This window comes from Fukomys damarensis, unplaced genomic scaffold (assembly GCF_012274545.1).
Source record: "Fukomys damarensis isolate Sample0158 unplaced genomic scaffold, DMR_v1.0_HiC HiC_scaffold_16, whole genome shotgun sequence".
NCBI classification, from domain to species: domain Eukaryota; kingdom Metazoa; phylum Chordata; class Mammalia; order Rodentia; family Bathyergidae; genus Fukomys; species Fukomys damarensis.
In genome coordinates, this window is record NW_022900928.1 from 105,654,651 (window position 1) to 105,679,917 (window position 25,267).

At 35.7% G+C, this 25,267-nt stretch overlaps 1 protein-coding gene across 1 annotated transcript in view; it reads left to right on the top strand.

The window, feature by feature from the left end:
* Window positions 1–25,267, top strand: part of Pard3b (par-3 family cell polarity regulator beta) — a 1,085,411-nt gene that overhangs the window by 630,272 nt on the left and 429,872 nt on the right. The window contains exons 15-16 of the mRNA XM_033763978.1: window positions 12,343–12,528; window positions 24,433–24,603. Of these exons, the coding sequence (XP_033619869.1) occupies window positions 12,343–12,528; window positions 24,433–24,603 (357 nt within the window). The remainder of the gene's footprint in view (window positions 1–12,342; window positions 12,529–24,432; window positions 24,604–25,267) is intronic.

The window sequence follows — 25,267 nt, forward strand, 5'->3', positions numbered from 1 at the left end:
GTGATGGACACCAGTTATTCCAGCACCTGGGAGGCTGATGCAGGAGTATCTGCATAAATTTGAGGCCAGCCTGGGTTACATACTGAGTTTAAGGCCAGACTGAACCTGAGAACCTGTGTCAAAAATAAAATAAGACAAGACAAAACAAGATCCTAGCTTAGAGGCAAGCCTACTGAGCCCAACCTAGATCACCCAAACCCATCCAACTGACATCAGCCAGAAATAAATACTTTATTGTATACATCACAATTTTGGAATGTTTTTTAAGCAGTATTTTGGAAGCGAGAGACAACTGACAGTTTTTATTCACTTTTCCCCAGAATTAAGTCTGCACAGAATTCTCTCCCTTCAGTTTGTTTGTAGTATAACAATAGGAAGATATATTCACATTTTAATTTTGATGAGTTTTCATCCTCTATAGGACCTAAATGACTTCTTATTTTCTAGTCAGTTTTATCTGACAATTAATTTAACAGAGTAATTGATTTAATTATTAAGATAAATGGAGAATTATATGTCTGTCTACATGGTGTGTTATATACATGGTAAGAACATTTTCATTACAAAAGTAAAATTCACTATGAATTTTAAATGACTGTTACCCACTGAGATTTCTCAGCCTCTATTTGGAATTTAGAATTATTTATCATTAGTAGCATACTAAAGTGTATTGGTTTCCAGCTGGAATCACATTAGATGCAGGTCAGACATCAGATTAAAAAGATGGGATAAAAATGATTTTGTTTTTATCATTTGATTTTCTTATAAGCCTTAACCAACCAGCAGAAACTACCCATTTCACCTGTATAAAATACTACTTTTTTGAGGTTGTGGTAATATTACTACATTGTAAAATTTAATAAATGTTACTACCTGAGGCTTAAACTAAAGAACATTTACTGGTCCTGTAAGAAAAGTGAGACTGAGATGTAATGCAACCTTTGAATTCTTGGCTTGGGAAGAAAGTAATATCTTTACTAAAAGAGTCATTGTACCCTAAGTAACAGCAATGGACCCGGCATGGAAGTTGCTATGTAAAATATTTTTGTACTTCTACTTTTCATGGTACAAGATCTTATTTTGTAACCGTAACACTTTATAAGATTTCAGTGAAAATGGCCTTTGATTCATTATCTTCAGTTATCCACTGAAACTTCTCAGTCCACAATTCAAGAAGAAGCAAGAAAGGAAGGAGAAAGGGAAGAGAGAAGAGGAGAGGAAAGAAGAGAAAGAGAGAGATTCTCATAAGGAAACTAAAAAGTATTTATCCCCAGCTGTGGAAGAAAGATGACCAAATTCTAAAAGCTTCAGGGTGTACTTGCATATCTTTTAAAGGCTGGCATGCGATTTCGTATACTTCTTTGGGTGTTGTTAGATATGCATATGTGAGATATGTCTGTATGCAAAAGCATGACACAGAAATAATGGAATGGAAATGATAACCTTGTACAGTGGCATCTTTATGCTTTCTTTGGTGCCAAATCTCTCTCTAAACTTCTTGCTTTCTGCTGCACTCTCTGAAGCCAGGAGGAGGACTTCCTATTAATTCCTGCCTCCATTAGAAGTGTATTCCACAATCAAGTGAATTAGAAAATTCCTGATAGGAAACTTACTACTATCACACTAAACCATATTGAAGGAAGAGTGGGAATCTACTTAGAAGTAATTCACCAAGGAAAGTAACCTGTTGGCTGTTGCCACCAAAGTGCTGCATTTAAAAAATCTGCATTGTGCATAATAAAGCATTTATTTCTGGCTCACATATCTACACATTGGCTGGGGCTTGGCTGTTCTAAGCTGGTATCAGATAGGTTTACTTTCAAGGTGTGGACTAAGTGCATGTTTGTTTCATATATCTCTCATCCTCCTTGGGCAACTAGATAACTGAAGCATGTGTTTCACAAGATGAAAGCAAAACTTTACATCCCTCTCAAAAGCTATGAATAGATATTAACTTTTTAAAGCTTCTGAGAAATCTATGATAAATCATTACCTCAGAATTATGGAAACCCTCATGACCCCCTCCCCATTCAAAAGAGTTTCAGACTGATGTAAGACTTAGAGCCAGTTCGGTTGGCTTAGTTGGTATTTTCATGCTGACCATGATTAGGCACAGCCCTGAACCAGACCTCCTCCAGCATCAGCAACAGCCTGTAGACCAACTGTTCAGACTTCGTAGGAATCCCAAATCCATTCATTGCCACCTGATGTTCAGTGGGCCAGGCTGCGCACACAGCAGGTCCCATGACCAACCTGCTTGCTTCAGTGTGGTGTTGAGTGTCCTGATTTCATCCTCGATGTTGGGCTACCTTTTAAAGGCATTAAGTGCAGGTGGCCTGGCATACAAAATATTTTTCAGACAAAAATATGGGGAGTCATCAGTCTAGAACTTCCCAAATGACCCGCTCTACAAAGGCCCAGGCCCATTATGCTTTTCTATCCATTAAATGATTATACTTTACATTCACAAAACGTGTACTTTAATCACTATTACTGAATATAAAATATTTAAGGTATTTTAATGAAGTTTCTCTAGTTTAGCTTTTTTTTTTTTGTACTGGGGATCAAACTCATGACCTTGCACTTGTGAGGCAAGCACACTGCCACTGAGCTAAATCCCTAGCCTTCTAGTTTGCTTTTAATAGGAAGGAGTAAAAACAAAACAAAAGACTTATTATTTCTAAATATTAACAAAGCAGTTTCTAGTTCTAAAACTCTATGCTATATGAATTTGTGTTTATATTACTTTCATACCCCAAATATTACTAATTTATTAATTAAATTTATTTTAAACAATATATAAAAGCAAACATTATATACATTAAAGAGATACTATGTGAGGCTCTAATATAGTGTTTCAAGTTTATATTCTACTGTATAAGTGGAAGAGGTTTCTATAGGAATCTTAACTTTTTTTACTTGTGTTAATCTTTGACTTAAAATTGAATAAAATTACTCTTACATTGAATAGGCAGTAAAGAATGATCATTTTGTGACATTTATTTTCTGGGATTAGTTTATTGCTTTACTTCAAGAAAATTGATTTTTGAGAAGTTCATTCAGCAATCAACTCTTGACTTTAATAATTTCTTCCTTCCACTTCCTTTCAGGAGATGAGCTTAAAATACATAAAAAGTATCTCAAATATATTTTCTAGAATGTTTTCCTACCAGTGATTAAGCATTATCTAAAATGAGTGACTATGAACTGTGAAAAATCACAATAAAAACATAAATTTAAAATATTGACCTTGAGCTATCTATAATCTGTATTTAAATTATTTTTCTTCTGTTACAAGTAAATATTAGTGTTACATAATCTCTGATAATTTTCTACTTATGTCAGCATTAAGCTACAATTTTTCTTTTTTGTAGTTGATATACAATATTAAATTTTGGGTTAATTTTCAACAATTTAGAGTATAATTCAGATATTTTTTTAAAAAGTTTTGAGGACTCTGATCTCTCATTTTTTGAGATCTATATTGAGGTCTATATTTTCCAAAGGAAAAATTAAATGATCATCTGCTTACTTGTCAATCTCCAAGAGTTCTACTGATTTTATTTGTACTTTATTAGTAGTGGGAGAAAAAAAATTGCCATTTTTTAAAATAATAATCATCTTTCAACCACCTCTTACCTTGACATGTATCTGCTCATCTCTTGCCTTCTTGTCTTTACTCTGTGAAAAGTACAATAAAAATGAAGTGACTCCCTGCTGTTACTGTGAGCCTCTGATCCCAATGGTAGGATAATATTCATGTTCTGAATATTATATAATCCAGTTGGTCAAAAGCCTTCCATGCTTATGATAAGGACCCAGCATATTTTTAAAAGATTAAAAACATTCAGAAAACTGTCTTGTAGGTGTCATATCCCTTTGTTGTTTAAAAAAATATTTAGCTGTAACAAAGGTTTTATCCCTTTAAAGTCCTTAGAATTTACTTATGCAAAAATTAATGATGGTTAAGCTTATTATAAAATACTCTTGCAGAATTGCCAGGTATGCCTTCTACTTTATATATAAAAATATTACTCATTTTTTCTTTCTTAAAGCCCTTTTGTTTGAGTTTTGGTAAGTGACAAAATGATTGCATGTGAAACATATTTCTTGCATAAAGTAAGCTCCTGACAACACAGACTAATTACACATTTGGGAGGCAAGGCAGAGACATCTAGAGCTTGTTCGTGCTAAGCCAGAAGCACAGCATTTAATGAAATGAAGGCCATAAAAGGTTCAGCATGGATGCTTTCAGTTCTGACCTGGACTCTGGGAAATTGAACAGTGGTCCCATGGACTGGTGGGTTTCCCTGGGCTTTGAAAGCCTGCATTATTACCACTCGTGTGTGTGAATCAAACACTCCTTTGCAACACAAGACATTTGTGTTTTAGAAATGGCCCCATTTGGAGCACTCTTAAGATAATTATATGGATGTCTCCCAAATTATTCGTCTTCCTGTGTCTTCCTATCACACCAAATAATTACTTTGTGTATTTGTTTTTAAAAAATGATTAATATAATTGGCACAGGACCTGACTATGTGGACTTTTCTGTTTCCTCTTTTCTATTCTAGACTCTGTTCCTTCCTTTCCAGATAACAGTAAATTAAACAGAAAAGTCCTCCCATGTTGTTCAATAAAGTTTTTCAGTTATGCTCTATATAGACTAGCCATTTTGCATAGGTGCTTGAAAAAATTTGTCAACTATGCTTTGCAAACAGCAGGTTTTGTCATTCAAGCCAGAATGAAGGAGTCTCACATCTGCATTCCAACTGCAACAGATTATCCTTTGTGTTTAGGAAAAGAAATAGCATACAGAGAACAAAACAAGAGAATGGATATCTAGAAAGAAATAACTCCATGAAAGTGAGATTTTATATTTATTATATATATAAATTATATATATATAATATATATATATAAATTATATACAAAAGAGAGGAAAGGTTAGAGTGATGGCTGGATGTAACAAAGCATTAAAATATGTTGTAAATTATGGGGAAAGGAACCATTTGGTTTCGCGTTTCTTTTTTTAATAAAAAAATATGAGAAAATGAAAAAATGGAAATAAAGTGTTTGTAAATGGGGAGGGAAGGAGGGGATGAGTAGAGGGCAGGGACAAGGGGAAAAAATGGTACAAGATCCCAGTAATGGGTGTAATTGTACTGTATTCCTAGAATGTACCAATAAACTCAATAAAAAGAAACAAATAATAATATATATTCACATGTGATTGTTTTATTTTTCAAAATGAAAACTGGCCCACTACTGGGCTATGGAATCAATTTTAGTGAGTTGTAAACAAATTTTTTAAAATCAGCTTAGAAAGCACCAGAATGAGTTGTACCCTGGAGAAGTATTGCCTCATGAAATCTGTGTGGCATATGTATGTATCTGTGAGGATGTGCTTGAGTATATGTGTGGAGATGGATAAATGGATGGGTGTGGTTGTATATATAAGTAATATAGCTTTCAATACTGGATCACAATGCTGCCCAAGCTTGAAATGTACCATGAATATTGCTATGTGAAATATTAACTTGTAATCAGAGGTAGCTGGTACAATTTAACACCATGAACAGCCGATGGCTGTCACAAGTAGTAGCTATGATATATCTCTGTGCCTTCATCAAGGATATGATGTTTAGGTGAGTTGTGTTATTTCTTCCATGAACAGGAAGTTTGATTAAAAAAAAAAGAAATTGGACTATATTACTTTTAAGGTTCTCTAGAACCTCATTAAACTTAAGCTTAAAAGTCTTTATTCCTATGATACTGTTTACTTTTTGTAATTAAGTGTAAATGCTTTTGAACTTGAATCAAATGTAGCCACAGCAATGTATTCATTTATTTATATAGAACATACTGAGTCCTACTAATTACATTCAAAGATACACATCCATAGATACACAGAAATATATACTGTTGGACATTTAACTCATTCATCCAAAAATTTTGATCCCATGCCTGTTTCTGAATCTGAGACTATCTCAGCACTAGGTATACATTGGCGGTTGTGGAGGGGAACAGAATATAAAAGTTCCTGCATTCAAGAGCCATTATAAAAAAGAAGCAAATGCATTTATCAATGTGTGATAAATGGTGTAGAAAAAATAAGACAAGATAATGGAATAGGTGTGGTAGTGTTGGAAGAGGATTGAGACTATTTTTAATTGGACGGTCAAGGAAGACCTCACTGATAATGTGAAATTTGAATAGAGAATTGAAGAAATTAAGGCATGTCATCTACAAACTCTATGGGAGAAATATTCACAGCACAGAGAAAAGGCCATGTAAAGGACTTAGGCAGAAGTATGCAGTTTGTACTGAAGAAAGAACGCTCAGGAGGCAGTTGCATAGTGAGTAAAAGGAGTAGTTCAAAAAGGAGAATCAGGGCACTTAACTTAGTAAGAACATGTAGAACATTGAAGGATTGTGGTTTTTTCTTGGAATAAAGTGGCAAGTCCTAGAAGGTTTTGAGTATTTATTTTAATAGACTTTCCTTATCTGCCGTCCTGAGAAGTGGTCTGAATAGCAGAAAAGTATAAGTTCGTGAGAAAAGAGTCTACTACAGATGGTCTCAGGTCAGGGGCAGTAGTGGAAATGGTCAGAGTGGTAGGATCCTGGGTGCCCTACTGAGGTACAAATGACAGGAGATGCTGATGGGTAGGACATGAAACATGAGGTATAAAGGGAGCCAGTAACAACATCAGTGCCTCTGTCATGAATGTCTGGAGCAACACAATTGACATTTTTGAGAGGTGGAATATGGCAGCAGGAACAGATTTAGGGAATGAATTTTCAGTCATGATTGTTTTAAGGTACAAACATTGAGGATGTTGCTTAGTACAGGCTGATATGAAGTCTATAGTTTAGAGACAACAGTAAAGAGAATTTGTGAGTGGAAATGTCACTTAAAGCCATGAAATTCGATGAAGTAAGCAGATGACAGTGGCAGATAAGATTTCAGATTGAACCCTAGACACTACAGTACTCAGAGATGGGCGTGAAGAGGAAAGGCATGAGATGAACTAGGGCACTGGTGACCTAAGGCCAGGCAAAAAAGGTGTCTCAAGAAATAGGGCCTGGTAAGGAAGTTCTAAGGCTACTGGTGTATCTAGTTAAAAAAAAAAGCTGAAAGTAGACCATTGGATTTAGTAACTTGAAAGTCACTAGTGACTTTAATAGGAACTATAAATATACCACACAGATTAAATAGATAGATATGAAAATACATACATATATACTGAATTTATACACTTACATATAATATATATACAAGTTGTGTATATGAAATAATGCACATGTATACTATATATAGTATATATTGAGTATGTATTATATCAACAGTAATAGAATTGTATTGAAGTTTTCTAGAGGAATGGATTCAATTAAAAATATATGTATAATTATGCAAGGGGATTTATAGTAAGACTTACTGAATCATAAGCAGGGGGTTCCAAGTGATGGTCTGTGTCATCAGAGGAGGGGAGAGTCAACTCACTGTAGCCGTCTGTGCACTGGAAAGTGGAGGATTCCTTGCTACCCAGCCCAGGAAGATGGAAGTCACAAAATAAGAGGGATCCAGAATACAGTGCTAGTCCAAGGTCAAAGGCCTGGAACTTCACTGTAGAGTTGCCTGTGCTAGACTGCCCTGGAAGGCAAAAGAAACCGGAGGCCAATATCCAAACGCAGTGGCAAGACTAGAGTAGAGCTCTTCTAAAACAGGGTCTCTCCCTTCTTGTTTTCTGTTTTATCCCATCCTGGCTACAAAACTATTGGTTGGCACCACCGACATCTGGAGTGAGTCTTCCCTGCCTCATTTGGTGGCCTGCATGTCAGTCATCCACTGACACACCCAGAACTTGCTCCACTAATCTGCTAGGCATTTCTTAATCCATTCAGTCTGACATTTCATGATTAATGCATGCATGTATATGTATATCTGGGTCACTATAGAGATATATTTACTAAATAATTAGAAATATGACAAAAACACAAATGGCTGCTATACCTTCATAAATTCTTTTAGAAAACATGTATCCTCTTGTAACAATTGAGAATTGTTTGAAAACACAGAAAAAATAGTGATCTCCAATGCCAGTAGATAATCAAGTTTTGGATTTTTTAATTTCATTTTTTTGTGTGTGTATGTGTGTGTGTGTGCAGTTAGATGGTATAAGCGTAAGGGGTAGGTAGGTAACAGGTTTACAAATATGTCTATGAACTACATAAATTACATAAGAAATATGCTATACTCAGAAACTTTTTTGTTTTCTGTTTTATCCTATTCTTACATGATTAAATTTTTGTCAATACTATTTTTGTGCAATTCTATCATTCTTAATAAGTAGAGAAGAATAAAACTAGCATACAGATCAGGATCGGCAGTATAATGAACGCTGCATGATAGGCTGCATTTTTCTTCCACAATCTTATGTAAGTAAGTAAAAGGAAGCATTTTATAAATGTACCAATAAATTCAATATTTCTATCACCTTTCCTATGCTGTTCATCTCATAGAGATCACATTTCTGCCTCTAGAAAATTAGCTGCCATATAACCATAAATATAACTGAGTATGTGGTTCTTTGGTAGTTCATTCTTACCAAGTATCAGTCCTAAACCTGTAAGCCTAAAACCTTACAAATCTCAGGGATGTTTACTGCCACCCCTTCCCAGTACTTGGGGACATATCATTAAGTAGTACTGTAGCCAACAGCTGCTATCATGCCTTTTTGGACCCCAATTTCTTTGAACTTGACTGTATTAGGTAAATCAAAGCAGTGGTTGTCATGTGCTTGGTTTGGGAGCACATATACTAAAATAGCAAAGTAGTGGTTTTCAGCTTGAGGTTTTTCTGATCCTTGATGATATTTAATGATGTCTGAAGGCATTTTGGCTTGGCTGTCCCAAGATTTCCTCCATTGCAGCAAGAGCCTCGCTGTTTGGATTATCATTATCACTGTACTCCTCCTCCTCATTGTCATCACCACTAATTTAGCTTGGATGTCTGTGGGAGGCAAAAGCGAGATGCCCCTGATGCCATGTGGAAAGAGCTCCTGTCTGAAAGATGGGAATCCAGGGAGGATCTGAGGTCTGGATATGACATGGCCCTTGGGCTCATTATGACTCTAAGGTCCTTCATTGGAGGCACTTGGGAATATTTTATACCCATTTCCATGCGCTGTGTAATGTTGTCTGACAAGATTTGAGTTTAATTTTCATAGTTGCTGGTTGAGCTAAGATTATTAGAAAGAGGAAATGGCTGGGCTAACTGCTGTAATGCCCTTCTTCACCACTGGGAATTTTGCAGTTATTAGCTGTTATTTTGCTGTTATTACTGCTAATTATGGATTTGAGTTTGGTACAGCATAGGAAAGATATAAAGCCTAGGTATAGTGGGTGAAGAATATAAAATTGCATTTTACCTTACTATCATTGTAGGAGGAATCTGTCTTGTAATTTTTTGAGCCTGGGTCACACCATGATGGTCCACAGTAGCTGGGACCTAAGGATATAATATATTATAGCACTAAACAGTCTGATAAAGTCAAACTCACAGAGGCAGAGCACAGACTGATGGTTGCCAGAGAGTGGGGAAGCAAAGGAGATGTTGGGCAAAAAATACAGAATTTCAGCACCAACAGGAATTGTTAGTTCCTGAGATCTGTTGTACTTCTCAGTGACTATAATTAATAACAATGCATTGCATTATTAAAAATCACAGCTGACTTTATGTGGTCTCATCACAAAAAAATAATAAGCACGTGTGGCAGTGCATGTATAAATTAGCCCAATTTGCCACTTTACCATGTATACATATTCTAAATATAATATATATATATATATATATATAATTTATCTATTTAAAGATAATAAACACAATTCACATAATATTTTAACTATAGAAAATATAGCAATTTAAAAGCCAGTGCTTCTATTGAAAATGGGTGTAGAATAATAAAAAACATGGAAATGTAGTTGACAACTCAAAACTCATCACTGAAAATAAATAAATGAAGATTCTGACCCAGACAACATGCTGTCTGGACTTCACAAAGCTCCAATGTTGTCAAATCCAGTAGACCATAAATCCAGTGGTTAACCTCTGTGCACCTTGATTTCTTCATTTGTAAAATGAGCATGATAATACATCTTAAGATGTCTCTATGAAGAGTACTTGTATTACTACATGTAAAGCGTTTAGAATGGAACCAATCATTGTTAGCGCCTAATTTATTGTTTTTGTTATACTTTTGGCTCTCAGATTTCAGAGACTTACAGAAGACTAGTTTCAAATGAAAAGATAACTATGATGCTACCTAATCTTTATTTCATTTGTATATTTAGGTAACAAATAAAAGATGTTAGTGCAAAATAATAATAATGATAGTTGTGACTCTTACTAAACAGTAAATACATTTGCCAAAGAAAACTGATTTGATTATAGAACGAGTGGTTTGATGAGGGTACAGTTGTGTGCCACATCATGGCATTTTTGTGAATGACCTATGAGACATGGCCTGTAAGATTTTATTTTCAGGTGACATTGCAGCCATCTTGGCTTGTGTGAGTCTACTTTGTTATGTTTACAAGAGAAAATCTCTGGTCAGCGCATTTCTAACATGCCCCAGCATTACGTGAGTGATACATGATGGTCTCTAACTCAAAACTCATTTTTATAGCTGTCTTTTTGTATCACAACAGCCAGAGAAGTTTTCTAGTTTTCTCCCTTAAAATGTTCACAAACATGTAATCACAAGATTGTTTTTTAATTTATACTTTAATTCAGTATATCTTTATTACACAGAAATTAACCAAATCCCAGAGAGGCCTGGGAAATGTTATAGATTATAAATTGAGAATATTGTAAGACAGAGATGAAGGCTAATTATTAGCAGTAATTTCTGGCATTCCAGTGGGAAAAAAGACAGTTACTTAACAGCAAATAATGGAATTTTGTTTCTGAGATAATAATATAATGAGTTAGTTAAAAAGAGCTAGCTTATAATAGGCTTATTAAATTGAGCAATAAAGTTCTATTTCTTTGAATAACCTGTTGTCAAAATCTTTACAGCTGACTTCATTTACAGTGAAACTAAATGAACTATTTCTTTTAAAAGTTAGATGTGACTTCTCTCTGTTTTGTTAGGGGTTAAAAATATCATGTCAGTGGATCTGGCTATGATCAAACCCCTTAATTCTGTTTTAATTATGGTTTCTTTGCCACTTCTGATTTTATAGTGATTGCTGACTGACATTCAGGCATTCATAGTAATTTTTTAAATACATAATTTCACATAAGAGTACCCTCAAAGTGACCTTAAGATGAGCCACTCTAGACATAATTATAGAGAGGAAGGAACTGCTGGCCTAGAATGACTTGATAGCTTCCAGGAATATCTCATTTTTGAATTTTCCTGTTAAGCACTATGGCAGTTTCACATTTCTGCAAACTTGTGAGGAGCACAGGAAGGACACTGAGGAAGGAGTCATGTGTACAGCACATGTTTATTCTCACAATTGTGTATTTGAAAACAGTAGGAACCCAATATGATTAGCCACATCCTTCTCCCTGGAGACTTGAACCATAAAAGTGCCTTTTGCCACCATACTCTGTATTTCTTAGGAATAATTGGCTTGTGGCTACGTGTCATTTGTCAGAAGATCTGAATATTTGTTGTGCATAATGATTTTTAGGAAGGTCCAAAAACTGACATTTTCGTGTTTTAAGATGCAAGTTTAAAGCATGAGTTTTGGCAAAGTGAATTCTAATTCAGTAATATGCACTACAAATCACATTTCCCTAACTTTAAAGCAACTTTTTTTTCAGATTCTATGTCCTATTGACAATCTTTACCAAGAGCATTCCTTCTGCAGTAAATGATGTGTTTTAAATTATTCAAGTGAAAGATCTCTGAAATGCTAACACATTTCCACAATAACAACTGTTTCATCATATGTAAAATTAAGATGTTAACACTGTATCTCTAAGATATCTTCTGACACCTAATATCCCTTGATTTTAATGTCCAGCCTTTTTTAATTATAAAAATATTTCACTGAATTTCCAAACTTATGGAGTATTTCAAGTTGCACGCTCTGCCTTGCCAAATGGTCCTCTCTGTTAATTGTCATCAAATGATCGCCTCCTAAGGGCTCTTTCCCACTTGATGGAACAGAGAGAGGAGAAGAATATTTGTCTGCTAGGAGCAAGATTGCATCTATAAGAGGTCCAACCATTTTGTCTTGCCATCACTCTGTGTTTGGTCATCTGAGAATATGAGCTGTTAACTTGCTTTCTCCTCTTCACATTTTTCATGTGCATTTTCCCAACAGAAAGGAGAACCTGACTGCTATGCACTCTCCCTAGAGATGAGTGAGAAACTCACGTTTGAGATCCCCCTGAATGACTCTGGCTCTGCTGGCCTTGGGGTGAGCTTGAAAGGGAACAAATCTCGAGAAACTGGAACAGACTTGGGAATCTTTATTAAATCTGTTATCCATGGAGGTGCTGCTTTTAAGGTGAGGAAGTTATGTTTACACCCAGTGAGGGGCTCCTTGGAGATGTGGCTGTTGTGCCTGGGGTGTGGATGGAGGAGAGCGGAAAGACCTAAGACCACTGAGGCTTTCTTGTGGGTACAGGAAAAATATGTGTGAACAGATCTGAGGAGCAGTTGCCTGTCTTCATATTTTAGGCAGTTAATTTTACTTTCTAGCGATAGTTCTAAAAACTCATTGTAATTAACATGATAGTTTGCATCCCTTTTATTATTCCATTAGGAGTCCTCTGAATTTGTAAACTAGCAGAGTTGAGCCTAAAGATACATAATCAGAAAAAAAAGAACTAAAAACAAGTTAACAAAAGGCAATAAATGTGAAAACTGTACTTGCAAGAACGAAATTCAGTAGAGCTGATTGTAGTATAAATTAAAGGTCACTTATCATGTTTTATGCACTTGAAGGTAAATATGGTGCCCAGAAGGCATATTTACATTTGAACACTTGGAAATGCTTATATATTTCCAGGAAAAGGGGGAAAAGACATACTCTATCTTTCACACTAGGATGAGCCAAGTGACCACAGCTAATCACATGATGTAATGCTTAACTAAGTCACCTGTGTTCAGATCTAGCTTCACTGCTTTCTACCTAGGTGAAAACATGGACAAGGGAATTGCCCCGCGATCTCTACCTTCTCTCAGTAGAATGAAGACAATAAATTTGCTGTAGCATTTGTCTTCACGTATGTGCACTTTCACTGTTTTTTCAACATAGACACTAGCACTGATGGTGAATGGTTTAGAGACAAGTGCTGAAATGCAACCCAAAACCCACTTACTTATTGCAAATGCTAATACTTCAATTAAACCTGAATACTGAGGTTTTAGTTTAGAAAAAACAACTCATACATGAACATCTTTTATCTTAAAGGAAAAACAGCAACCGTGCTATAGGTTTGCCACCACTGTACTAGGGTGATGCCTTTTTGCCTGTGGGAAATAAGAATCTCTTTAATTCCTCCTTGGATTGGTTAGCTTTTTTCACATTATAAATAATCACAAGCATTCAGTAATCTACACCAATAAGCTGTTGTTTCCTCCCTGGCTCTGTGGGGCAGCTGAGAGGGGTGGTGGTAGCTGTGATTCAGTCTGGTTTCCTGATTTCTCACTCTGTAAATCCATTGTTCTGAAAGTGCTCCACAGATATCACCACTCTGTGGACCAGCAGGCTAGCTGAGGCATCAGAAGGTCAGAGGGTGTGGCTGAGGTGTGGGTGCAGAGGAGGTTACGAATTGAGGCCTGTCATAATCAATCTTCGAAACTCCCCAACATGCCTCAGAGTTTCACAACAGGAATAGAAGGAAAATTATAGTAATAATAACAATGATAGTAGCTGTTAACACTTATTTTACTTGGTGCTTAGTATATACTTGGACACCATCATGAGTGTTTTATATAGATTCTCTACTTTCATTCTTTGTACTCATATTATTATCATGTCATTTTATTAAAGAATAAATCATACCTGGCAGTGGTTCCTGTCTCAACTGTGTTCAGATGGCCAGAAATTGCTCAAACAAATCCTATTCCTGAGCCTGCAGTGCATGGCTCTGTAACCTGGGTTCTTTCCTCACATCCATTCTTCTCATACACATTAGGGGCTGTCACCATGGAGTGCTCTTGTCTCCCGCTTATCTTTTTTAGCCAATCCATCTAAACATATGATGTGTTTGAGGTTGGGTCCTTGTTCATGTTTGTGGATATCAGCTTGGTATTATTCTTCTTATGCCTAATGACAGCTCTATTTGCAGAATTTATTCCAAGTCAAATTGAAACTGAGATGACTTTTTTGGAAATTAAAAGCAAACATCTTTGCTCTTTTATGGGCAATAATTTAAGATCAAGCAGATATTTGTGTGGTTGAATATGTATATGTCTGTTTGTGTAAGTGAGCATCTCCTTACTTAAGCAGTTTCTAACATTCCCATTTCTTGCAGAAAGATTTCACTTTCTAGTTATGTAAATTTCTTTCCTGACACTGGTCTGCTGAGTCAGACAATCACACCATTAAGAACCACTGGACAGCATATTTATAGCTGATCTTAAACAATAAGAAGCATCAATCATGAATTTAGCCTTGTTGTGAATGTTTAGTATACATTTGTCTTGTTTACCTTTTTGTATTAAAGGATGGAGAGGCCTGAGCTTTGCTTACATGAAATCTGATTAACTGAAAAAAAAATTTCTGTTTTCTTTCTGTTTTTCCAATAATCTAGTGCCACTCCTAAGAAAATTGCTGCCTGTTTTATGATCCTAGATTATATCTTACAAAAATTGTGTTGAGACTCTCTTCATGTCCCCATTGAGAAGATACAAATGTAACAGACTGCAGAGTCCCTAGGGCAAAGAGAAGATAAACATGGGAACCCTCCACCTTAGCATTTGGCCCAGATTTTTACCCAAAATCAACAAAACAATCTACCAGAGCACAATCTTTTTTTCCTGGCTTTTCATACCACTAATTGGTTCTCAAGGTGTTTTTCCCTTAGGGGAAGGTGGATTGTTGAAAACTAAACTGCTTTGAGCAGTATGACCAAATTCTTTCTGAGGATTCTGTACACTGTATTCTTCTGGGGACAACTGTTGGTATAAACAAAGACAGGCTACCTGGCAGATATAAAACCCTGAATGGTTCTGCCTCTAATTGAGGGCCTATTTTTTTGTTTGTTTGTTTCTTCCCTTACCTCTTAGGCTACTGTTTTCTATAATTTTGTCTCTTATGTGAATTACCTCTCACTGATCTGAAGGTCTCTGTTTACAAATGAGAGTATCTAGCTATTCTAGGTTAATGATTCACTAACTCATTTAAGGTCAAGCAGACTATATTTTTATTGTATTTAAAAATTACCCAAATGCTCACTCTCCTCTTAATATTTAAACATTGAGTTCGTGTATTATGAAATAAAGCCCACAAATGAATTCCTTGCAAATGGCAGGTAGTAATAGGCTGATTTGGCATCTGGAGCTCTTTGTGCACCTCTCTGAAGTATCACAATTAGCTGTGCCTCTGTATTTGCAAACTGTATTGACCATAACAGTAAAATACAACTTCTTAGAAGAGAGATGCTAATATACTTATACAGTAGCACAGGTTACATGCTTCGAGTTTTGTTTTTGTTTCTGTTATTCTTCCTGGACATTTTCCCCTGAAGTATAGTATAATTAGTACAAGAAATAAAATATACTAGATAGAAATATATGTGTTAACTTCTGCATTATTTAGAATTATTACTGATATGAAATTATGATGTTCTGGAGGAAGATTTTCTACATTTTCATTTTTGTGGTTCCAGTTCCACAAGATTGTTACAGAGAAATATTATATTTGTTGCATTTAGAAAACTATCTTGAGAAAAATATTTCCTTCCCCCAATCTATGCTAAAATTCACTTTTTATTTTCTCAAGGGTGGCATAAATAAAGTATCAGTAGTCACTTCAAACACCTCAGTTATTTTCATATGTGTTTGCTAAACATTTTGAATTCTGAGATCAGTAGCTTTTCTTTGCTTTGGTTTTGTTGAACTATATTATTTTTTTTTAATTTTAGCACAAATACATTTTACATCTATACTGTTACTCACCTCAACTGTGTCTTTTCCTGCCTAAATCACTACTAGAAAAAATATATAACTAAAATAGTGATATTTTGAAAAATTTAGGTAACATATTAACACATTGTAGTAAGAATAAAAACCTGATGGAGTCTGTTGTACTTGCTCTGAATACATTTTTTTATTTGAATATCCTGACTTTGGGAGTAGAATCTGTCCTATTGAAACCCTGAAATATTAAGATAAAAATTAAAATTTAAACAAAATTTTTGCTAAGGGAAAAATGTCATGTATCAGATATTTTTTTATGTATATATATATTATTTAAGGACTCTTAAATAGAATAAATTTAAGAATATCTGTTATTCTGTAGAAAATTAATTAACCAGATTTGTGCTTAATAAATACTACTTGATGATGATGAAATTAAGTGAAAGAAAAATGCCTAAGATAGCTAATTGCAAATGTATGCGCTCAGAATATGAAATAGTCATAATTTAGGTAATTTGATTCTCATGTGCTTAGGAAATTTGGGATGCTCCTCTGAAAGAAGCAGAATTTCATAATCTATACTATTTAGAAATATGTAAACGAATATTAACTAATACAAGTAATTCCAGTATTTTCCGGTGACCAACCTGAATTTGGGGAGTAAAAATACATAGCTCTAAAATATCCAAGAACATGTCATCTGATTGTGAATCTCATGTCTCTTTGTACTGGAACATTTAACAGCATATACCACTTTTTACGGGAGTCTGGTTGCAGTTGAATAATTTCCACCTCCATCTCTGCCAGTATCTATAAATCATGTGTGTATCTATAATTAATGAATCCAAAGGAAGATAAAAGGGACAGCTTTCTAAGGAACACTAATGTTAAATGATTTCTTCAACTCTCCATTTTTCTTAAAATTGATAACGTTTTCTAGTGGTGGGAGAACTTTAAGGACCCTTACTAGTAACAGTATCTTTTAAGCTTTTACTTCTGACAGGAAGATCAGACTGGGTCGTAAACAGTGCCATTGCAAATCTTTAACCAAAGCTGCACATTAACATTCATCCGTCACCATAAAAATGTGATACATTTTATGGACAAGAAAAAGCAGAAACTTTGCCTGAAAAAATAAGTTCATAAAATCATAACTAACATGCCCAATAAAAATTTTAATATTAGAAAACAAGGAAATTACTAATTTAACTATAAGAAAAATATATTTAACCAATTTCCTTTTTAAAAACCTAAAATGTAGTCAAGATTATCATTTATGAATTCTATACAGTAGGAATTACTTCATAAAAATATAATATTACTCCTAATATCCCACAATACCTGCATCCTTGATTGCTTTTCTTGCAGATCTTTATCACTTATAGATTTTATTTCATGCATGGAAATGCAAACAAGAAATAACCTCATACTTTCATGAATAAAACTTTGAAGCTCTACATCATTTTGATGTATATTTTGGACTAGACTTGAAAAAATATAGTAATTGGTCGTCATGATGAAAAGATATAATCTATAAAAGATGACATACCATGGACGATGCTCTGAGTCTGACCTTAGTACCTACTGTTATAGTTTGCATCTTAAATGCCCTCCAGAGACTCAAGTGTTTATACCCAGAGGGTACTGACTTTGAGGTAGGAAAGCCTTGAAGAGGTGGGACCTGGTAGGAGGCTTTTGGGTCATGGAGTCATGGAAGCCTGGCCTCGTCTTTTTTCTCTCCTTTATTTCTGAGCCATAAGATGAATAACTTGGTTCCACCCTCTGCTTCCTCACCACTGTCCCAAAAGCAATGAGGAACAACTGCTCACAGACTCAGATTTCTAAAACTGTAATTCCAGATAAACTTTCTTTTGTGATAAGGTAATTATCTCAGCTGTCTTATCTAGTACCAGAAAACTAACACACTCTCCTGCAAAAGACTGTATTCATTTTTTATTATGAGTATTTGTATTTTACAGATTGAATTAATACTGTGGTTAGAATTTTGTTTTAGGCACCCTGCTTTGGACCTATTTGTTTTAGTGACTGAATTTTAAGTGGTCTTTGCAAAAACAAGAGCACAATGTATAAAAAGCAAATAAGAACATAAATCATAATTTTAATCAGTTGAAAAGACCTCTGAGATCCTTCTCTGGTGAGGCACCCATGCAGAATATTCCTGATTCATATATAACACATCGCCTCAACAAGGTTTATTAATTCCCTTTCCTAGGCCAAAGTGAATTAAGAGCAGAAAATCAGGAAAGAGATAGGAAGGATGGAGGGGAAACTGAAATGACAGGAAACAGAAAAAATGTGAAACAATCACAGAATGTTATTACCACCTTATAAGCCAGTGAATATTTTTGACAATTCAAAGTCAAAGCTTCTTAAACTTTCTTGCTGAGAAAATTAAAAGATTCAGTATGGATATACTAAAGCTTATGTAAGTTGCAATATGTTGATTTAGGCCCCATATTTTTCAGAAGGAGTTCTGAATGAAAAGCATTAGCCTACATTTTGAAAGCATTATATTATAATGGTTTTGATTATGTATGTCCTGGTGAGCTTAAGAAAATGTCCTTCCGTTACCTTTAAGAAGTTTCATATGCCACAGTTGATGTGCTGCTGAGAATTCACTGGTTGCTACACAGAAATGGAGTGTGACTCTTAAAATGATAACTGAATAAAACAAATAGATCTAAAAGTTTACAATAGCTAAATCCCATCAGAGAAAGTAATCAAGCTTCATTACAGAATTATATAGGTTCTGTGGATATGTTCTGGCATATCCAAGCCAGCTTGAGTTCATGCATCTCTCATAGCTACAGATTGTAAATTAAATAATTTGTTCATTGTTTATGAAACCTAACACCAGGTCCAAAGCATCTGACTGAAACATTTGTCGAATGATTCAATTTAACAAGCACCTCTTAAATATCTATAGTGAGTTAGGTAATGTATAATAGATTAGAGACAGAAAACTTAAAACTGTTCATTCCATAATCTATGAAGCTAATAGCATAATAAATATATGATAAGGACAATGATGGACAAATAGAAGTGTGATGGGTGTTGGGATGAGGTAACAATTAATTCTGCTGGAGACAAAATATGAAGGCAAGGCAGTTGCTTGGCCTTGTTACACAGAAAAAATAGATATTCAATACGTAAGCAGGAATACAAAAGACATTTTGGATGGAAGTGTGTGAGTAAAGTCACAGTAAGATGTATGGTTGTCGGCGAACAGGCCTCTTATTTAGGAAGGGTGATACTTTTTATATAAGCTAAAATTGTATTTGGGAGATGATGAAAAACATGTACTAATGTAAGTAGGCACAGTAAGATGAGGACATAACTCATATCCAATGCACCAAGCTTTCTTTTTCCCCTTGTTTTAAAATATGTAGTTTTAAAAATACTGATTCAGTCTTTTCTTTTCCTTGGTATTATTTTTCAAAGAAGTTGAGTGATCTGTATGGCAATTTTATTCTCAGTTGGTTTAGTTTTGGTTTTACCTTTTAAAAATACAGTAGGCAGATGTTATCATGGAGCAATTTTAGGGACAGAAGAAGGATTTGTTGAAGGTGATCCTCCTGTCCCCCTATCTGGCATCACCTTGCCTGGAGCCCTGCTCTATCCATGGAATGTCTGCTCTGCGATCTGAAGTCAGACATTGGGGCCGGAGCTCTGGCTGTTGACAATATCCTAGGTGACCTTACGAGGGCTCTGTTAGAGACATGCAGAGTCAGGAGCCAACATCTGGTCATGATTAATCCTCTCAACACTCTGGACAAATGTGGACTGGCCTTGGGCCATAGCCAGCTACCCCTGAGAAAGCCAGTTCAATCCCTTGTGATTCTCTCAAATTCTATAGAGGTTAGTTCTTTGCCTTAATTTTCTACTTTCCCCTCAGTATTCATTAGAATGTGAGAGGTAAAGGCCTTAAAACAAAACAGAAAACTGACTGAGAGGTGAATCAGGCATGCAGAGTCACCAGTTCATAGTAAAGGTAGTACTCAGGCATGCCCAGGGGCTGAACTGCAAAATCAGTGGACCCCTTTGGAAGCCATTAATATTGTTGAAGCACATGAAATATTCATGTCACATATATGACAGTCCATTACAAAGAGTAATCTGGACATAATGTGGAAAAGCAGTGGTATTCACACTTGCTTTAAAGAGATATGGATCTGGAACCTTTATTAGATTCTCAGTGAAGTCTAGGAACCTACAGGGATTAAGAAACACTATCAAGTGGTCAAAATCATGGATTCCAGAGTGTCCCATGCCTAGTTCAGTATTTCTCATAGAAACATGACTTGTAGCAATTAATTTAACCTCTCTAATCCTCAATTTCCTCCTTTATAAAATTAAAACAGTAGATTCAAATGTACAGGGTTGCTTTAAGGATTATACCTGCCTCATGCATCTAAGAGATTTAACGTAATAACTACACAGAGTAGAAGCTCATTTAGTAATTGTCATTAATATTTGTAGTGCCTTTAATTATCTTAGAACTCTGATTTTTGGAAGCAACATAGCATGATAAGTGCATATTCTTTCCTAATTACCAAGTCTGGCAGAGTTGGTAATACCAGGACCCTTTTGTAAGTCAATGTATTTGAATCTCTGTCTTCATATCTCCTAAGCAGTAAATAATAATATTTATATCACAGGGTTGCTGGAAGAAGTGAATAGGAAAATGTATGCGTAAGGACTCTCCTGTATTGGGCATTCAAAAGGGGGGATACAGTACTCAAACATCTGTTCTTCAAGCCCCCAATTCTTCTGACTGATGCAGCCAGGGCAGGCTGATAAGATTTAAGCCATCCTAGCCCATGGAAAATATCTGAACCTCGTAGCAGTTCTATTTTCTCTGAGAGTCTTGAGGGAGTTACTATTTGTCTTAATTCCTTTCTCCCTTTTTAAGCATTCTTTTGTTCTCTTTGGGAGTTTCCTTTACTTCTTGACTGATAATGGATAGAGTTGGTTATAAGTGGTGCCAATGATGTGGAGTATGGTTTCGGTCTTTTTGCTTAGTATTCTGATGGGAATGAGGTGGAAAAAAAAATGATTTTTTTTTTCTTAACAAGTGCAAGCATGATCCAGACTGCATTAAAAAAGTATGCTAGAAATACTGTGTAACTCCCTTGAATAGCTGAATGGCCTTATATAAGGTTAGTTGAGAGTCTTTAGTTTCATGCCTTAGTATTTACTCGGATGTAGCATTAACAGAAAAAAAATCATAAAAGCTTATTTTCATGTCAACACTATTCCAAAGCAACAAAATCTAACATGATTTTGTGGGATAGTTGGTAAGTTTGAGTACTGAGCTCATCATTGAATGAACTTCATTTAGATCGAGACTAGACAAAGAGGACATGCCAGCACAGATGGGACACTTAATGGGTAGTCAGTTTGGCTTCCTCCTCCAGCTTTCTTCCTTGCTGTACCAGCCCCCTCCCTGCAGCTTCTTGTCTCCATGCCACCCACATGTATCTCTGGATTTCATATAATGTTATCTTCTAAAAACCATCTATGGCATATTGTCCTCTTTGGTTTTGAAAGTCTTGTCTTTGGGATAGTCATCATTTGTATAGAAAACAAAATGATTTAGTGAATGGTCAACATGGGAGAACTCAGAACTTGGACCATTATGTTCCAACCCTGACCTTACCTAGCTGAGCATACCCTAATATATATGGAAGCACCTTTTCTTAATAGGTGCCAGATAAATGTTTTCTCATCCTCTTTGGGTATTACAGTATTTATCTGTAAATGGAAGAGGTTGGACAGGATGACCTCTAAAGACCCTTCCGGCTCTAGGCTCTAAGTTCTGTGATTATATTCTAAATGTTAGGTCAATGTGGGGCTTATGAGTATTGCCATTAATGAAATTACCCATCATTTATCTTATAAAGGAAAAGGACACACTAATAGGAGCAAGACAGCCATACTTGAAAATGAGAGTGTGTGGATTTTTATTGTATCTACAACTCTCTAGTGATGCTTTTGATAAATGAGAATGTCTTCAAAAAAATTCCAGCTGCCCTGGGTTGACCTGATCTATACTTTTGTTTTGAACTGGGTTACAGTAAACATTTTCCACTTGAATGTAATTCTGCATGATTGAGACTTATCATGTATGATAATGAAAGTTTGTGCTTAATGGAGGTTGATAAGTAATTTTACAAAAAAAAAATATGATCTTCTCACCTCTTCTCTCCTGTCTACCTCTTCAGTCTGACCTTGACCTATACTTCAGGAGAAGCCTCTCAAGAGGTTGCAGGGTGAGCTTTTCATCCCTTCCATCTCTTTCAATCTTTATTTTTTTTTCATCCTGTCAGAGCAGATGTGTTGTCCTGAGAAGACTATGCCCCCAAAGCCGAATGCTGCATCTTATTTCCCATTAACAGCACTAGGAGCTTGATCCAACTCTTGTTTCCTTTTCCTCTTTAAAAATCACACATTAGTTTCTAGCCTTCCTAGAAGATGTGTTTTTCACTACTGGAACTGATCACATATCCTTGCACAAGCTAAGCAAATGCCCTGCCAATGAGCTACATTTGGAGTCCTTTTTTAAAATTTTATTTTACTTTATTACAGGTCTTGTTAAGTTGTCCAGGCTGGCATTAAACTTACAGTCCTCCTGCCTCAGCCTCCCAAGTAGCTAGGATTATAGCTTTGCATCACTGAATCCAGATTAAAAGACAGTTAGTAACAAGATTTAGCCTGGTCATCTTCCTTCCATCCTATGATAAAACAGAACCGATTCATTTCTCTAGTTGTACTTCACCTCACTGTATGGGACTAAACCATTAAGGTTGTTTTTGTTTTACCCTGTTTCATGGGGCCCTAATCTTATTCTTTTATGTGCCTCACTGAAAATTGGATAACAGAGGACTTTTTTCCTATTTAACCTTTCCTGTAAATCTCATTTTCAGCCTTGCTCCAAATTAGAGCTAAGGTTAAGTGAAATGGGAAAAGAGGGAGGGAAAGAGGAAGGGAGGGATGGGCCACACAGCTCTGTGGAGGCATCCACTTATATACTTGATCTCTCTGAGTATGCGCCCTTATTGCTCTGCCATCTCCATTTCATCCTGGAGAGGACGTGGCATCTGTGGGTGGCCTCCCCAGTGCTACATGGCCAGCAGTGGTATGTGCTGTGCATCTGGCCAAGGGATTGGTGGTCTAGAGCCATAGCTCTCCCCTTTCTGCTCTCAGTGGACGGATTTCTCTGGCCATCTGCTGTGCTCTATTCCAAGTTCATGGACCTGTCCGTATGATTTCTCTCCCAAAGTGGTGTAGTTGTTTTCTGTTGTTCATACCATGTGTCCTCTGCTCATTTCTTAGGAAAGTTTTTTTTCTTCTTATTTCATCTCATTTTGTTAATTTGAAGGTGAATCTCAGACATTCTTCACCACAAAAACTACTTTCCTTTCCCTGGCTTAGTGTTGTACAAGTTTAATCAAGAGGAACAAGAGGAAGTAGCAAAAATAGTTGTGCTAGAAAGACTAAAAGACCAAGGTTTGTGAAACCTAAAGTTAGAACAGTTTTGTCTGACTTGCTTTTGAGACCTGGGATAAGTTACAGTACTTCCCTGCTTCTGTTTTCTTTTGCCTATAAATTGCCTATAAAACATTAATTACCTTACCTTATTGGGTTTTATGAGAATCACTAGAGATACTTTATGAAAGAATACTTTGGCAAAGTAAATTGTTGTACACACCTACACTTGATTTTATTCAGTGTACTGGTAGCAGCAGCAGCAGTATAATCATGTTCCAAATTGTATCTATACCTCACAACTTTTCACCTGTGAGTGAAATCAGTACAGTGAGTGTCCCCACTCTAGCTTTGAAGTTTCTTTCCTCCCAGGCTGCCCTGAGGGAGATGCCCTTTGTTCTCCCAGGCAGAGATGACATTCTAGTTTATTAGCTGCTGCTCTACTAATCCTAACCCTAACCCTCACCTCCTTCCCTTGCATTAACATAGTTCCTATCATAGCAAATGGCAGAATCCGGCTAGACTAGTATGCTCACCAGAGACTTAGGTAAGAGGCATTGTACAAATGTCTAAATCATTACAGCTCAAGACTCTTAAGGTCTCTTAAAAATTCTTTCATGCAATTCATTATTGTTAGTGTTTGTGGCTGTTTGGTAACCTCCAGAACCTTTTTCTGCCATGAAAAATAAATCATTCCTAATAGCCAATAGCTGTTTTTTTTTTCACTTTTATACTTGAACTTTTCCCTAAAACAGTGGCATATCATCACCTTGATTAATTCTGTTTAATACTGCTTTTCTTCCCTCTGCCTTAGGATGGTCGCCTGCGAATGAATGACCAGTTGATTGCAGTTAATGGGGAATCTCTTCTGGGAAAGTCCAACCACGAAGCTATGCAAACACTTAGACGATCAATGTCTATGGAAGGAAACATCCGAGGGATGATCCAATTGGTGATTCTGAGGAGACCAGAGAGACCAACAGAGGTGATGCGATTCTTGATTTTCCTCCACAATCTGCCCAAATATGCAGACATCCATAGCTAGTGTGGTAGCTCAACTCACAGTGATTCTACAGTTGGGAAAATATGCCTCAGATGACTCTGATGGATTAATGTGTAGAACAGGTGGTTGTACAGGTTAGGTATAACTAGGTGGTATAAAAATGTACATGTAAAGTAAATCATTTATCAATATAACAGGACCATATTTTCTAGATTTGTTTTTTCATGTAGAAATTTCTAAAGCATTGGACTTATTCATAAATTTCTTTATGTACTTTTAGGTTGATATGCTAGCAATGTCCCTACCTTAGAAAGTTTTTAATCAGATGAACACATATCAGTGTTTAATATGAAGATCATTGTAATACAGTCAGTTCTCTACATACTCTATAGTCTATAGATAGATAATGCAGATGAGATTTAACTTATTTAAAATGTCATCCATTAAGCAAGCTGCTTGTTTCCTGTTATTAAATAAAAGGAAGTCTTCTTTTCTGAAATCCTTCATGATGATCTCTTTGGATTTTTTAATATCAGGAATATTTTCACTTATGTGATGTGTAAGCATAAAATATTCTGGATTGCTAATTTTCCTGAACATATCTTTTACATAAAAGTATAAATATAAAATATTCTTAACATTATAT